The sequence below is a fragment of the Austrofundulus limnaeus genome, unplaced genomic scaffold, assembly GCF_001266775.1.
Source record: "Austrofundulus limnaeus strain Quisiro unplaced genomic scaffold, Austrofundulus_limnaeus-1.0 Scaffold5, whole genome shotgun sequence".
In the NCBI taxonomy this organism is placed as follows: Eukaryota; Metazoa; Chordata; class Actinopteri; order Cyprinodontiformes; family Rivulidae; genus Austrofundulus; species Austrofundulus limnaeus.
Genome location: NW_013952407.1, coordinates 664,476 through 681,763, shown reverse-complemented (window position 1 = coordinate 681,763; position 17,288 = coordinate 664,476). Strand labels below are relative to the sequence as shown.

Below are 17,288 nucleotides of genomic sequence, written 5' to 3'. Positions count from 1 at the left end.
TTTATATATGCCCTCCATGTATTTATCCATTTATTTTTCAGGTGAGCGGACAGATGTTGGGTGTGTGGTCCTGTGTTTTGTTGGTATATATTTAATATACTTCTAATCGCTATTTCAATCTTTCTATCTTTCTAATTACTCCTCTGTGTTTCTCTCTCTGTCTCTATTTTCTCTTCACTTAAAAAAGTCACTGATGATGAAGAAATAAACTAAATAAACTAATATTTGGTTTCGTTTTCTACTGAAGTGGCAAAAAAAGAAAAAAAATCGTAAAAAACTGGTGATGGTTTAATCGGTGTGGTCTTTCAACAAAAACAGCAAGAACATTTTTAATTAAAGCATCTCAAAGTTTGTATTTATTTGTGGGACAGTAGAAGAGTGAATGAGATTTGTAGAAGACYGCATAAAAAAAACCACAATCAAGGATAAATGTAGTTCTGTCTGATCTCTCCTGAGCTCTGAGTTCACATCAACACCTTCACTGTTTATTTGGACCCAAGCTGCACTCTGGGTCACTCTCCTTCCATCACACCTAATCCTGCAGATGAACACACACACACACACACACACACACACACACACACACACACACACACACACACGCCAGGAGAACCCTCATAGTGAGGAGCAGAAGTGTTTTCTGTGAACCAATGAAAAACAGCTGTTTTCTATGAGAGGCCAAGTTTGAATTATGGCCTACAGGGCCTCTCATAGCTGCCGATTTGGATTTGCCTCCTCTTGTGTTTTTAAAGCCAGTCATGCTGCAACACTGCAAGCAACACTTTTTTTTCCTGATTGCATCTTAACCCCAAGGTCTCACTGCGATTCACTGTTTTTACACTAAAGCAGAATAATTCACCAGATCTGCAAATCCCAGGAATCTCCACGAAACTTCCTGCAGATCAACATTCAGAGTGGATCTTTTATTATACATTTTTTAAAGTGATTTTGGTGCACAGATGTGTCTGATCCCTGCAGGGGCCTTAAGACTGATACTCAGTGTCAGATGGAAACTGTARGAGAGGCTGTGTGATCTGCTGAGCAGCAGCAAAAACAAAACAACACTGCTTCCATCTCTCGTGGCTCAGGGATAATTGAAAATAAATTGTGTTGTGTCGCAGTGCCGCCGCAGACCAAATACTAATTTGTGCTGCAGTTGGAGGATGTAAACAGTGTTTTAAATTCTCATTTTAGCAATCCTTATCTGATCAAACCATCCAGTGTTGAGCTGTTTTTTTTTTCTTAAAGGATTAAAGAACAGCTGCAGGTTACAGTGTTGCATCAAAAAGGCTTCGTTTAAATTTTGTTACATTTTGTGATCTTATGAGTCAGTGTGCTGAATTTGTTCTTCATTCTGTGGAGTTGGACTCATTTTAGGGTTTTATTCCAAACTTTATACAGAAACACGAGTTTAATGCTAATTCAATGACGTTTATCTTTTAGTTATTTTAGATTTGACAAATTCTGACATTTTATGAAAAGTTTTAGGTAAAATTTCTATTTTGATGTATTTAAAAKAAGTTTTTAAAAACATTAAAATCACTAGCAAATTAAATTTCTCTTACAGTAGTTTTTATGACACCTTTTCTATTGCGTTTAGACAAACCTCAACAATTTATTTCTTTACATTCATAATATATATTTAATCCCTACAAATATTGCCTACATGCACTCTTGTGGTTGTGATGCTTGTAAAAAAAGAGATGTGCGGTAAATTGTGCAACATGTTGTGGTTTCTGCTTTTTAATGCACCTTTGATGAGCAAATGCAGGAGATCTGTGCAACGGAAACATATTTAAAGGTTGTTTTGCACAAAGTAGCTTTACTTTATCAATATTAAATACAATTCAATTCAAAAATTTATTCATTTAATTAAAAAATACTATATACAATAATAAGAACTAAACCAAAAAAATATACAAGTCAAAATAAAATGAAAGGTAGCAGAAGAATAAATCTGTCTGCCCCTTTTCGACCCAGAATATATTCAAACGAAACATAATTTACAAAATAATACTAAATAATATAAAAAATATAAAAATAAAAACAACAACAACATAAAATATCAACTCAAACAACAAATCAAATAGCTTCACATTTTACTTTTCGTATATCTTCAAAAAACTTGCCTTTATCTGTCTCTTAAATATGTACATAGATCTGGCATTTTTAAAATAATCTTCCAGACCATTCCACAATCCTATACCCTGGATTAAACTATACCCTGGATTAAAGCACATCTTTCTCTCAAGCAAGTATGAAAATATGGCTTCACAAACATTTCCATCCCCTTAAGATAATAACAACTCTCTCTTAACAAAGTTTACCTGAATGTTGGAAGGTAATACGTTTCTGTGAGCCTTGTACACAAACAGTAAAATAATATAGTCAACCAAATCATAGAATTTCAAAATTTTCAGTTTGCAAAATAGTGTGTTTGATGGATGGTTGTAATCTTTTCTCACAATTATTCTTACGGCTCTTTTTTTGTAAAACAAAAATTTGATTTGTAATTGTTTTACATGCTTTACCCCAGACTTCAATACAGTAACTTAAATGTGGGAAAATCATTGAATTGTACAACACAAGCAGAGCCTTGTCATTAAATAACTCCCTGGCTTTATACAGCACTCTTATAGATTTAGATATTTTTTGTTCTTAAATAATGTATGTGAGGTCTCCATGTCAGCTTGAAATTGTTTCAGTGTACTCATGTTTGCACATTAAGATAACATCTTTGTTAGATTAAAGCAGAAAAATGAAATCATAAAGGTGTACAGTTTATATATTTTTCAATTTTAGAACATGGAAGACTGGGCATTTATAATTACAGTTTACTTAACATTAGTTGTGCAACGATAAGATAAGATAAGATAAGATAAGATAAGATAAGATAAGATAAGATAAGATAAAACTTTATTGATCCCACAGAGGGGAAATTTGCACATACAGCAGTTCAAAACAGGAGAGGGTGAGATAGAATAGAGAAAGATACAGAATACAGAATAAATACAGAAAAATTCATGATTTGGTTCGATGGTTTTTCGATAAAAAAAAGATATTTCCATGCCCTTCTTAAATTGCAGTTTATTAAAATTAATTACGAACATTTGTTTAACCTCAAAAGTGCAGTTTTTAAATTAAATGTTGCTGAAACAGCAAGTTTCTCAGTGGCTCTGTGCTCGACTTTGCAGCCTGGGTGGAGTAGTCGAACACAGATCCACTTAAAGTGGTTCTTAAAGAGACAGAGGCCAATTTCAAGGCGTTTGGAAAAGGAAGTGATGAGAAGATAAGTTTATTTTATATTTAAACATAAAACAGCATTTTAATAACAACTAAAAGTGACACAGATACTTTATGATGGTATAGTATTTAAATGTATGCCTGAGAAACACATAATATTGGCCCTTTAAACATGGCTGACTAATAAACAAGACATTTTATAAAACAAAATGAAACATAATTTTACAGTTTTGGCATTTATAACATCAGTATTTCACATTGCATTTCTGTGTGTATAAGGACACTCTGAGGGTTATAAGAACAGTTCATAAATGAAATATCATCTTTGAACTTAAAATTTAGCGACAGTTCAGGCATCGATCAGAGTCTGCTCGTAAAGTTTAACATTCAGCCGATCGTTCGTCTTCATCTGTTTGTTCATCAAAATCACCCTCGCTGATAAATGCAATTAAAACAAAAACAAATGAGCTGAAGACCAAGAGGCGAGTCCAAACCGAACTGTTTTTAATCTCAGTGACAGTTATGGGGAATTACAGAAGCAAGGGTCGTCTTCTTTAATCCATGCGCGTCACGGAGATGGATGGTGATTACATTATGGAGTATTGTTCTCCTGTGTGAGCGCTAAACMATGTGATGATGACACGCAGCGTAAATCTGTTTGGACTGGTGTGCAAGAGTCCTGTGCATCGTCTTTGTGTGAGTGTAAGGGGGGGGGGGTGGTCTTTTTGGCATGCGGAGAGCAGAGCAGCGGTAATTAATGACTAGCTGCTAAATGGTGCCATGTGATCTTACATGGTAATGAGAAGGCGTTTGAGCACGACAATCAGCTGAGTGATGAGAACTCGTGGTGCATGAGGGCCAATAAAAACAACTCAGACAAATATTTCTGGCTCTTTTTGAATTATTGCTCAAAAGCATCTCTTTGATGAAGCTAGTTGCATCATTTCTGATGGTTTTATCGTGGTTATGAGTTCATAAAAATATATAAAAAAAACTCCTCTCACAGCAGCATGATATTATGGTTTTCTAATGTTCGCTTGAATCTTAATCAAGAAACAGCATTTTGTGTGTTAAGGTTATTTATTGTTTGAGGCACATCATTGAATCTGACTTGCCCAGCWGGCAATAAGGCAAAAAAAGGAGATGTTTTATTGAAGCTGCCTGAACATCAGGGGAGGAAGCTTTCGCTGTCACTGTATTGTGCATTACAACGTCCTCGTCGTGATGTTGTTGTCAAGGCATCACTCAAGTTAAATGCTCGCGGAGCCCCAAAATGCAGCGACGAGCGTGCCTTTTCTGCTCGCTGCTCTCCACCGCGGAACATCACTCTGCAAATGTTATTACTGTCAGAGCCGTCAGACCGGGCTGCATGATGTGACAAAAGACACATCGACAAATCCAAGTTGGCAGCAGGAAACTGTCGTAATATTTCACAGCTCCAGACGACTTTTCATAAGTGACATTGCATACTTTCTATTTTTTTTAAACGGGCTCAAGTCATGGAGTTCTATAGAACAGCTAGAATGAGTTGTGTGATGTACTGTAGCAGCGGCAGTGATAACCAGAACAAGGCAAAAGTCTGGATTTAGCATTAGCACATCGGCAAAACAGTGATTAGCCAGGGCTGATTATGTCAAATTTGTAAAAACTATTAATGGTAATATTAACAAAAATATTTTAAATATATTAGAGTGTGAATGTGACTAAATGTGATTTGTCTCTGTGTCTTTGTTGTCCTCTCAAACCCAGCAGATCAAGGCAGATGACCACCTGTCCTGAGCCTGGTTCTGGTTCTGCTGCAGTTTAAAATCAAACTAAACTTATAAAGTCGATGTAATCAATGCTTATTATTGAATTGGTTAGCAGATATTAGCTTCCGTTGCACTCTGCTGAATCATGCTACAATTTATCACAAAATATTAAATATTACAAGCTGATGTTCCCTCTGGTTCATGTAATATTTACACAGAGTAAAATAATATCATATTTAACTATTTTTAGGTTTCTATTAGACAAACCTGACATGTTGGGAACATGGTTAGCCAATACCAGACAAGTTTTCTCCTAAATTATCACCAATTATTCAGTGAACATTTTCTAAATATTGAATGGTAAATATTTATTATTATTTAGGATTGATAAGAAATAATAAATATACTAGTTAAACATATGTTATTGACAAACTTCAGATTCTGGTTTAGATAATTACTTATATTTTTTTCTTGTATATATCTATCTGTTTTAAATGACTGTGAAATTAAATTAACAAAATTGTTATATTAATTTATTATAAAAATATTACAAAACATTTCTGGCACAGATCCAGTTGCTGTTAATCTAATAGTTGCTCTGATGACTGTGAGCTGATGCCCTGTATGGTTGCAGTTTTTGCCCTCCACGTTGTCACAGATGCTAACAGACAGTATGGGCAGGGCTCACTCTAGTGTTATTTAACTCTATGGCTCAAGCAGATCTCATCTCTGAGGCTGAGAAATGTCTGTTCTGTGCATAGATCAATCAATCAATCAATCAAACTTTATTTATAAAGTGCTATAACATCAGCCACTGCTGAAACAAAGTGCTGAACACATTAAATCAAAACTGAATACAAAAACACAATAAAATCACACAGTTAAATAAGTAAAATCAGCACCAATACAGTAAAAGTTGAGTAAAATCAAATCTCAGTTGGGTTGAAGGCCAGTGAGAAAAAATACGTTTTTAAACGAGTCTTAAAAATGGACAGTGAAGGGGCCTGTCGGGCAAGGGCAAGGCGTTCCACAGTTTAGGGGCACTAACAAAGAAAGCCCTATCTCCTCTGAGCTTCTGTTTAGACCTGGGAACGACCAGGAGGAACTGGTCAGCAGACCTGAGTGACCGAGGAGGGGTGTAACGGTGAAGAAGCTCTGTTAAATAAGATGGGGCAAGGTTGTTTAAAGCCTTAAAAACAAACAGWAGGATTTTAAAATGGACTCTAAAACAGACAGYCAGCCAGTGGAGGGAAGCCAGGACCGGGGTGATGTGCTCCCTTCTTCGTGTTCCTGTTAAAAGACGGGCAGCAGCGTTCTGCACCAGCTGCAGACGTGTGAGGGATGACTGGTTTACTCCAAAATAAAGTGAGTTACAGTAATCCAGTCGAGATGAAGTAAAAGCATGGACCACTGTTTCAAACTGTTGCCTTGAAAGAATAGATTTTAGCTTTGCTATTTTTCTCAGGTGATAAAAACTAGACTTAACTGTAACCCTTATTTGACTGTCAAGTTTAAAATCACTGTCCATCTTAAAACCAAGGTTTGTAGCTGTGGGCTTGACATACATAGCCAAGGGGTCTAAATCCACTGGAGGACTTGGGCATGCTCCACTAGGTCCAAAAACAAGTATCTCTGTCCTTTTTTTTCATTAAAATGCAAGAAATTTAGGGCCATCCAGGCTTTAAGATCATCGAGACATGCTAAAAGAGATTTAATGGACCAAGCCTCAACTTGCCTTAGAGGTACATAGATTTGGCAGTCGTCAGCGTAGCAATGAAAGGAGATGCTGTGTTTTCTAAAAATTGAAGCCAAAGGCAGGATGTACAATGAAAAAAGCAAAGGCCCCAAAATTGAACCCTGGGGAACCCCACATGACAGAGGGGCAGAAAAGGATTCAAATCCTGCAATTTTTACTGAAAATGTTCTGTTTGCCAGATAGGACCTTAACCACTCCAGGGCAGTGCCACTGATGCCTACCTGGTGCTGTAGACGCATCAACAAAATGCTGTGGTCTACTGTATCAAATGCAGCGGTTAAGTCCAGTAAAACAAGAATAACATGATCACAGAGTCACATGCCAGAAGAATATCATTATAAACTCTCAGCAGGGCTGTTTCAGTGCTATGAAGAGTTTTGAAACCTGACTGAAACACATCCATGATATTATGTTTGTCTAGGAAGGATTTTAGCTGCACGTAAATAATTTTTTCCAAAACTTTTGACAGTAAAGGTAGCTTGGAGATGGGCCTATAGTTCCCCAGTACAGTGGGATCAAGACCAGGTTTCTTTAACAGGGGGTGCACCACAGCATGATGCTCAAAAGGTTTGCATAAACACTACAGATAAATCTGTGCAAAARACTACAGCAAGTTAAGTTGACAATTAGTCGGATGACTCAAAAAATACTCATTTATTCAACGTTTTTATTTAAAAGAGAATAAGCCAGGAGGTCTGATGGAAGCAGATAAATCCTGCTTCATTCCTGATATCAGATGTTTTTTTTTCACTTCACTTCACTTTATTAATTTCATTTGTAACACAAAATATCAAAGTACAAAAAACGTGCAATCACAATAAAATCAAATAAAATGAAAGGCAGCAGAAGAAGAATAAATCTTARATCTGCCCCTTTTTTATACCCAAAATATGTTCAAAAGAAAAGTAAAATACAACAAAAATCAAAACAACTTAAAACACTTAAAAATGAACTAAAATCAACATTTAAGACACCAACTCAAACAACAATTAGCCTGAATTCACGTATACTTCTCCATATTTCTTCAGAATTAATTCCAGAGCCAGTAAAACAACAATTTCATCTTCTTTAAATGCACAGCACATTTTTTTTATTTATTTTTATTTTTTACTTTAAACTGGGATTTCATGGTTTTGTCTGAAGCTTGTTTAAAAAACAATCAAGAAAGAAGTTTTTCCAAATGTGAAAATGAGCTCAGCTGTCCTGGAGGAATAATGTTCTAATGGCATCACATTTAAATGTAAAACGAATTAATCAAACCTGCACATCATTACCACCAATTCATCATGCACTCTTTTTTTCTCTCCGTGTCCTCTGTTGTTACTTTCTGTTATGATTGAGTATCTTTCCTTTTTTTTTCTTTTACTCCTGTGTTTTTTCTCATTCCCATCCAAGGAGTTGGCCCTCACACTCAGGCATCAGCCTCTCAATCTTTCAATTTTCATCTGAGGCAAAAAGCACTTAAATTTATCGCTCCATCTGTTTATTGCGCTCCATCTCCGGTTCCTTCCCTTCTCCGTCCCCCTCGTGGCTCCCCTCCTCCTCCCCATCTGTTTATGTACGTTCTTAATCACCTTTCTGTCGAACTCCTCCCGCTGAAGCCCTCTTTGTCCTTCACCGCCGACATCCCGTGGCACCAAAAACTTTTAAAAAATAGGTCATGATTTAATTCTTTTGTTTTTCCCTGATTGTGATTTTGTGAAGCTGACCTTCGTGCACGACGTGTGGTCCCAGAACGCAGTTGTTTTGGTTGGCGGTGAATTGAAAACACTTGACTTGAGTGTCAGTAATAGTAGCCTCATTTTCTTCTAAACACAATTATCAGTAAATTGGACCAGAAGGATGCCAGAGTATTCATGTGTTTTACTCTGATTGACAGGTTTTTAGCTGTTATTGAGGACAAAGTTCAGTTTGTGCAAAAAAAAAGCTTTTCAGATTTTTGACTCGGGAGGTTTGGAGTAAAAGAGTTTATTGATTTCTTCAGACATCAGCGCTTATTTGTTCTCTTAACCATCCAGAAGTCATGGTGAGATGATTGAGCAAAAAACAACTGTGATTTTATTTCAAACACAACATAAGTGTTTCGTCAATGCAAGTGGCAACATTTTGACGTGATGTTATTTGTTTCTGATCCTCTTCCTGTTTCTCTGGTCACAGATCACATTCTTCATGCTGTTGTCTGCCGTCTGCGTGATGCTCAACCTGGCCGGCTCCATCCTCTCCTGCCAGAACGCTCAGCTCGTCAACTCTCTGGAGGACTGTCAGCTGGTGAGACCAACTGGACATTAACCCGATCGCATTGCTTCAAAAGAGAAACAAACATAAATTCATCTTAAATAATCACATTAAAGCACCCTGTGGAGTTATTTTTATCAGTCAAATTTAGTGTTTTGTCGTCGAGGGTAAATTTGTAAGATGCCATCTCCAGAGGATTTGTGTGAATCTCTGCTTTGGCTTTATTATACTGTATATAAAAAATCATTGTGGTTGTGGTTCCACAGTTCACAGCTGAAAAAAGTGAAGATATTCTGATCCTAACAGCAACTTTGTCATGGGAGCTGTGTGCAATTGACATTAATGTGACGCAGTCGCAGAGAAACTACACAAACCTGTGAGTAAAGGTGATAATTAAAGAGACGACTGGGTTCAATCTTAAGAAAATTGAAAGTGCAGAAAGAGAAAGAGGCCTTCAGCTTGCAAATAAGCATAAATCAGCAAGGGGGAGATCTATAAATTGCTGTAAAGGCTGAGGGAAAAAAGCACTGTTTTAAAATAGTGTAAGTGCCAGAAAAGGTGCACAGGTAAACGTATCCATACCATGTCCCACCTGGAGACTCTTGAAGCTGCACGGCTTGAGCAGCATTTTTTAATTTATTATTTATTTATTTGTTGTTGCTTTTTTTTTGGTGAGCAGCAAATTTAGTCCGTAAAGTAAAATTTAAAAAGTCTGGTGTTTGTTGTCCAAATTTACAGACAGGCAGAACTTCTGTTCAAATCAGACTGCCTGAACTGAGTCAACGCTGAAACCAAGCTGAACTGTTTGTTCGTGGCCGATGACTCATCATCATCATCATCATCATCATCATCATCATCATCATCATCATCATCATCATCATCATTTCCCTTTTTGTCAGAATCAAATTACAGCTAAAAACAGAATTTTTCAGTCCTTTGGTGTTAGAACTTAAAACGTGTTGAAAACATTTTATTAGAGTCTGAAAGATTCTGCGGGAGGTGGATCGGCAGATTGGGGCCTCATCCTTGGTAATGAGGGTGTCYCTTTGGTCAGTCTTGGTGAAGAAAGAGCTGAATTGAAAGGCAAKGCTCTGGATTTACTGGTCTGTCCACGTTCCAACTCTTACCTGGTCATGAGGCGTGGATCATGACTWAAAGAATGAGATCCRGGATACAKTCAGSCGAAYTGAGRTTCCTTCATAGAGTGGCCGGGRCTAACCCATCATCCYGGTGGAGCTCAGAGAGCCGCTGCTCCTCCCCATCAAAAGSAGTCAGCTGAGGAGGTTCATKTGATTAGAACGCCTCCCTTTAGAGGTGCTGCAGGCACGTCCCACTGGTAGGAGGCCCCTGTGCAGACCCAGGACTCATTGGAGGGATTATATCTCTTGTCTGGTATGGAAATGCCTCAGAGTCCTTACGAGCTGGGGAGAGGGATGCCTGGGTTTCTTTTCTAGACCTGTTGCCTCCAAGACCCAACTACGGATGACTGGCAGAAGATGAAGATGAAAATTTAAACCTTCCAGTCTTGTCTCTAATTATGTTTTATAAAAAGTGTTGTTTCCTACCAAATGGGTTTTTCCAACTATAACTGAAAACACGCAGTGGTGGGCAGCACTAATCTAAAAATTAGTTGCACWAGCCCTYAAACACTAACTCAAATATTTAGGTCCACGAATTCTAAAGCACTAATGCACTGAAAGTTTTAGCAAAAGCTAATTCTAAAGCTCTAAAATAACCCAGTCAACCCATGAACATTCTTCAACACACAACATGAGTCACATGTCGCTCTCTTAAAACTTATCACTGACATTTCACAGCTCTACCTGAGTTCATATATTGTCACCTGGTGGATAAGTAACATATATGAACAAAATGTGTGACAGCTTTCACCGTCAGCTGTTAATTTTAATGTTTATCAATAACATTTAAAGTTAGTGCTTCTAAATTTAGCCTATAAATTTAGCAAGTGATAATGCACTAATAAATTTTTAAATTAGCAAAAGCCCTAAAGCACTAATCAGGAAATTAGTTCCCCTATTAGTYCTTTAGGGGAACTGTGCCCAACACTGAAAACATGTCATTTATGAGGGGAAAGTTTTAAACGCGCATTCTCTTGTTTTGTTTCATGTGCAGAAACATGAAAGTTTTGTGTAAAGATGTGAATGAAACATTCTTTTCCTTAATCTTTATCAGGATAAACTACTCTTGCGTTTAAATAACAGTGTGAAAAAAATGGCTAAATGAGTTTTTAATGGACTTTTGATGTATTCATAAAACCCGTAAAGCTCTTTTTTTACAAGACAGTCCACACATAAAGTCCCTTTTATTCTAAACTTTTCTTAATGAGATGCTACGCTGTGTGTTTTATAAGCTGAATGGAAAGCAGCAGGGAGCCTCGCATCTTTGAAGAAGCCCCTCGTGGTTCATCAGCCACCCAACCCACTAACCCATCCATTTTCACATTTTAAGCAGCTTTTCTCCTGGCGCACCAACTTTGCTGCTGTGTGGACTGAAAAATTAATGTTCCTCATCTCTTCTCCCCAATGTAATTAACCTGGACTTGTTGAGTTCACGTTCTGCTTTCTCTCAATCTGGGACAGAGCAGAGGTACGTTCTGCCTCAGCCCCTCATCCTCACTGTCTTTTAGTCATGATGGAGCTAATCTAAGATTTCTCAGTCACACAACGATGTAGTTCATATCTTACATGTGTGACACTTACTGTAAATTATCAGTAACTTACAGTAAGTCAGGGTTAAAGCTTTCATCAGTGAAGAGCTGAAGTCTGATCTGTGCGCTTTGTGTGTCGTTGCGTCTGTGCGTGCACCCGCGTGCGTGTCTGTGTGTGTCTCTGGCATGCCTGCTTGAGTGCGGATGTGTGTTCCCCCCTCCTCACCCCCAGATCAAGTTCGACAGCGACGGGGTGTGCGTGTGCTGCGAGCTGCAGAAGCAGAGCTCCAGCTGCAGCAACCTGGGCGAGACGCTGAAACTGAACCCGCTGCGGGACTGCAACACCATACGGCTGCGCCTCAAGGTGGGTGTGTTTGTGCAGCGTGGATGTGGGAGCGTAATAAAGAAGCATTCTGGACGAGTGGGACTTGTGTTTAGATTTCATTTAGAGTAGATTAGCTGGTGAAGTAGTGTCTTTTATGTGACTGATTGGGCTGCAAACTGATTTAGATGCTGGATTTTTCTTGGCTAATCTAACCTGTAACTGCTGACTGTCATTGTGATCTAGCTATCTGATTTATTCTGATTTTAAGTCATGGGGAAATGCACCTTTTAGCTTTTCATACGTGGCAATTTGTGCAACTTTAGAAGCCATCATGGCATACTTTAAGAAGTTAGGGAAGTCAGACTAAATTGAAATGTTGGTACTCATTCTCAAAGTGGATTGCTAACCTTTTAAAACGACTCACAGCAGGTCATGTGACACTGTTTTATAATATTTTATACTATTATCAGTTCAATGACATTATATAAATTATTTTATCTTAATGATGTCCTGAAGCGTTATTTTCCACAGGTGAGAACAATATTTAGTTTTACAAAAAAAGAGCCGTAAGAATTATCGCGAGAAAATATTACAACCATTCATCAAATACATTATTCTGCAAACTGAAATTATTGAAATTCTATGATTTGGTTGATTATAATATTTTACTGTTTTTGTACAAGGCTTACAGAAACGTATTACCTTCCAACATTCAGGTAAACTTTGTTAAGAGAGACAGTTGTTATTATCTTAAGGGGATGGAAATGTTTGTGAAGCCATATTTTCATATTTGCTTGAGAGAAAGATGTACTTTAATCCAGGGTATAGTTTAATCCAGGGCATAGTTTAATCCAGGGTATAGTTTAATACAGGGTATAGGATTGTGGAATAGTCTGAAAGATGATCTTAAAAAAACCAGCTCTATGTTTATATTTAAGAGACAGATAGAAGCTAGTTTTCTGAAGGTATGAAAAGTAAAATGTGAAGCTATATGAATTGTTGTTTGAGTTGATGTTTTATGTTGTTTTTTTATTTAGTATTGTTTTGTAAATTATGTTTTGTTTGAATATATTGTGGGGATAAAAGGGGCAGACGTTATAAGATTCATTCTTCTTCTGCTACCTTTCATTTTTAATTTAATGTTTGATTTGTGTATTTTCTTTGTTTTTTATTGTATATAGTTATTTTTTAATGAAATGAATAAAAAWTTGAGTTGAATTTAATATTAACACATTAAAGGGGACACATCATGCAAAATCCACATTTTTAGCTGATAAATACATTTTGTCATACTTGGAATCTCTAGGAGAGCAGAAAAGTTGAATTTACTCTCTCCCGGTGCCACGTAGATATTTATACATTCTGTTTGGGTTATATTTTTCAACCTGTTCCGTTTTCTGTGTTTTCTACGATGTGTTATTACGTCAGTATTTGTGATGGAACTTCTAAAGCCCTTCTCCATGATCACAGTTCAACTCTATTCGCTTCGGGTCTGTTTGGTTTTGTTTGGTTCTGCTCAGGTGTGATAAAAAAAGCTGTTGTAATTTTACGGTTTGAACTATATTTTTATTTATTGTCACGATGCTGTTTATAAGTGCTTGTGTAACCCTGGCTGGCCAGTTTGTTTGAAATCTCCCAGGATTTCTGCTCGGCTTTGTCTCCTTCACCGCCCTCCAGGAAGTGATTGCAAGTTCTGCATTTTCCAAGATTGAAATAATAATAATAATAACTAGACATGGGTTTTTACGATGTAAAAAAAAAAGTGTGCATTGCCATGTAGCATGGCTTTGCCTGCAGCAGTGAACTTGCAGAATGAACTGTGACCAAATTCAAATGTGTTTTCTATACCAGCTTGTGCTTGTCAAGTCAGCAGGTGTTTGTAATGAGGGTAATTGTGTAACAATATGAAGTTTGTAGAGATTTTCTGTTAAAGTTGCTGTAGCTGGGTTTCGAACCCTGATCTCCCACATGAAAGCCCATGGCATCAACCATGGGACCATTGGAGCTGTGGTAGAGAACAAGGCCAGGGTTTGATTTGTATGTGTGCAGTAAGTGGCCACATTGCCAATGTAATGGTTGTCACTAATTTGAAAAATATTACAACAATAAAGCAATATTAAGACAATATTATAGTAAAACATCAAAATACAATCACATTAGTATTGTAAACACTGAACTACTGAGTTGAAATATTAAACTGTGGTGCAGTACCAAGTTGAGTACAGCATGGGCCAGTATTGGACCAATACAAGGCTCCATGGACTGCCATTATAATTTATTAAACATTAATATTTCATAAACTATAATTTTTACAGGCACCAAAAGGCATAGCCATCATTTGGCACAGGAGCTTTACAGATATAAATTACAATGGCAGCTCTAGGACAAAGTATGTAGGAGGAGAAGCATGCCAAAGTTGAGATGACTTGGATGGGAAAAGAATCATAATAGTGTGCATTGCATTGGCAGTGCACACTGGTAATAACTTGTACCTTGTCTCCACCTTGTTCAGTTACAATAAGGAGGAATTCAGACCAAAGCGTTACAATTCCACTTCATAAGATTTAAATGTGAAAAAGAAGGATTTAAAAGCATGATCCTTTAAAGTTTGCATTTAGTTTAACAGAAATGTCATTCATCCTTTTCCAGAAAGCAGATCTTTAGTTGGGTTTCTGAGCTGGCTGCAGTTTGTGGGTTCATGACCCCCGTATATTATCTGGYCTCCCGGTGTCCTCGGGAATGATTTAAAGTCTGCAGTGCTGTGTCGTTATTGGATAACGACAATCATATCCACTCGTTTTATGCCCCTGATTGATTATAAAACATTGATACCCAAATAAAAGACTTCTCTGAGTGAAGGATGCTGGTGAAAGGAGGAAAGATCAAGCACATCTGTCACTGAGCTCATAACTCATTAAAGAGACAGGGAATTGGGGCCATAAACCTTTATTAAGTACCAAAATAGTCAGATATATTGAGTTATGCCAAAGAGAAAGGCGTCTCTTCCAAGTCTCAGGAGTCCATTTCTGTATCAGACGGTGCTGCTGATGCAGCGCCTGCTTTCCCCTTTATTTGTAAAATACAAAATGAAAGTAACTAAGCTATCACAGAAGTAAACTTATTTAATATTCACTCCAGTCACTCTGTTCTTTGAGAGGTTTTCATCCTTTTAACGTATTTTAAAACGCTGTGGATGTGTGCCGTTCATTCTCCACTGACACATTTAACTTCCACCCAGGTGGGTTTTTTTCTTTCTCTCATTACGCTGCCCGAGGCTGTAAATCATTTGTGATGGGTGGTGTTGAGGTAATTTGAGATTTCCTGCGCAGAAGCGGAAATATAACGTAGCCCTGATTGACCCGGGGGCGAGGGATCATCCAGAGGTTAAACATTTGGTGAGCAGTCGTGTTTAAACAGAGGAAGTATAGTCATTTATAAAAACTTTTTGCCTGACAGGATTTTATTATATCATTATATACGTTATGGCCACAGGGGAACATAAAGATTTGTTTCCATCTGTGCATCAAAAATGAGCTCAGATGAAGCCATCATAAAAGTTCCTCCAGTCAACAGACAGCTGCAGCTCAGCTTTCCTGATAACACGAAAAGCTGAGTGTTTGTTGAAGGAATACACATCATCCTCCACCTTTCATGAGGTCAAAGAGCCGTGACTCATGAGATATTTTGCTAACAAACAGGCAAGATTTTACTACAAATAGTTAAAGGCAGTTGAAATACAGATCTTGCACGAAGGGCTATTCAACTAAATTGCTCCAGAGCCCACAGTTACTGCAGCTCCACAGCTCAATAAAGTCATTATTTTTTTTATTATTATTAATCTTTTTATTTTCGGTCGTTTTTAAAATTTCCATTTACAAAACAGCACAAAACACAGAACGATGAAAACAAAACAGACTAGAACTGTGAAGCAGTTATGACCGGGATCCAAGCCTGTGTATACATGTCCACCTTGGCCCATGTCGTCCTGAGCATATTGTTGACGTATGCATCACAGAGTTGTAACATGAGGAGTTCGCATAAGGTCTGCTTGAAACCCTAATATCTTAAATAGATTTAGGTCCCAGAAAAATATCACTACAGAATAATAAAGAAAATAATACACAATCTTTAAATTCCTGTCAATGTCAAAAAGACAAGGTATAGACCGAAAAAAGTGTAGTCAGAAGCCTAGGCTTTTTATGCCTTCACTTTTTATTCATACATTATCAAATTCAAATCAACATCTTTCTTACAGACTTTATAAAAGAAAATTTATGTAAATAAACCAAGTTGAGTCTGTTGCCTTTGAAATAGTGTATTTTGCTGCATTTAATTGCTTGCAATTTCAAGATGGATGGATGGATGAAGGGGTGGCTGTATGGATGGATGGATGGATGGATGGATGGATGGATGAAGGGACAGGTGGATGGATGGATTGATGGATGGATGGATGGATGGATGGATGGATGAACGGATGGACAGATGGATGGATAAAGGGACAGGCGGATGGATGGATGGATGGATGGATGGATGAAGGGATGGATGGATGGATGGATGGATGGATGGATGGATGAAGGGACAGGTGGATGGACGGACAGACGGATGGATGGACAGATGGATGATGGATGGATAGATGAAAGGACAGGCGGAAGGATGGATGATAGATGGATAGATGAATAGATGAAGGGACAGGTGGATGGATGGATGGATGTATGAATGTTGTATGGATGATGGATGGATGAAGGGACAGACAGGTGGATGTATGTATGTATGGGTGGATGGATAGATGAAGGGACAGGTGGATGGGTGGGTGGATGGATGGATGGATGGATGAATGTTGGGATGGATGGATGGATGGATGGATGGATGGAGGACAGATGGATGGATGGGTGGATGGATGGATGAAGGGATGGATGGAAGGATGGATGGATGGATGAAGGGACAGGCGGAAGGATGGATGGATGGATGGATGGATGGATGGATGGATGGATGGATGATGGATAGATGAAGGGACAGGTGGATGGATGGATGGATGGATGGATGGATGGATGGATGGATGATGGATAGATGAAGGGACAGGTGGATGGATGGATGGATGGATGGATGGATGGATGGATGGATGATGGATAGATGAAGGGACAGGTGGATGGATGGATGGATGGATGGATGGATGGATGGATGGATGATGGATAGATGAAGGGACAGGTGGATGGATGGATGGATGGATGGATGGATGGATGGATGGATGATGGATAGATGAAGGGACAGGTGGATGGATGGATGGATGGATGGATGGATGGATGGATGGAT

The 17,288-nt window shown here is 38.0% G+C and overlaps 1 protein-coding gene across 4 annotated transcripts in view; it reads left to right on the top strand.

Annotated features, from left to right (window-relative positions):
• The window catches only part of fam189a1 (family with sequence similarity 189 member A1), an 86,523-nt gene that overhangs the window by 51,340 nt on the left and 17,895 nt on the right, over positions 1-17,288 (top strand). For 3 of the 4 annotated variants that reach the window (XM_014026324.1, XM_014026302.1, XM_014026314.1), the window contains exons 3-4: positions 8,908-9,018; positions 11,853-12,017. In XM_014026324.1, coding sequence (XP_013881778.1) covers positions 8,908-9,018; positions 11,853-12,017 — 276 coding nt within the window. The remainder of the gene's footprint in view (positions 1-8,907; positions 9,019-11,852; positions 12,018-17,288) is intronic. The other variant, XM_014026309.1, reaches the window with a different exon arrangement.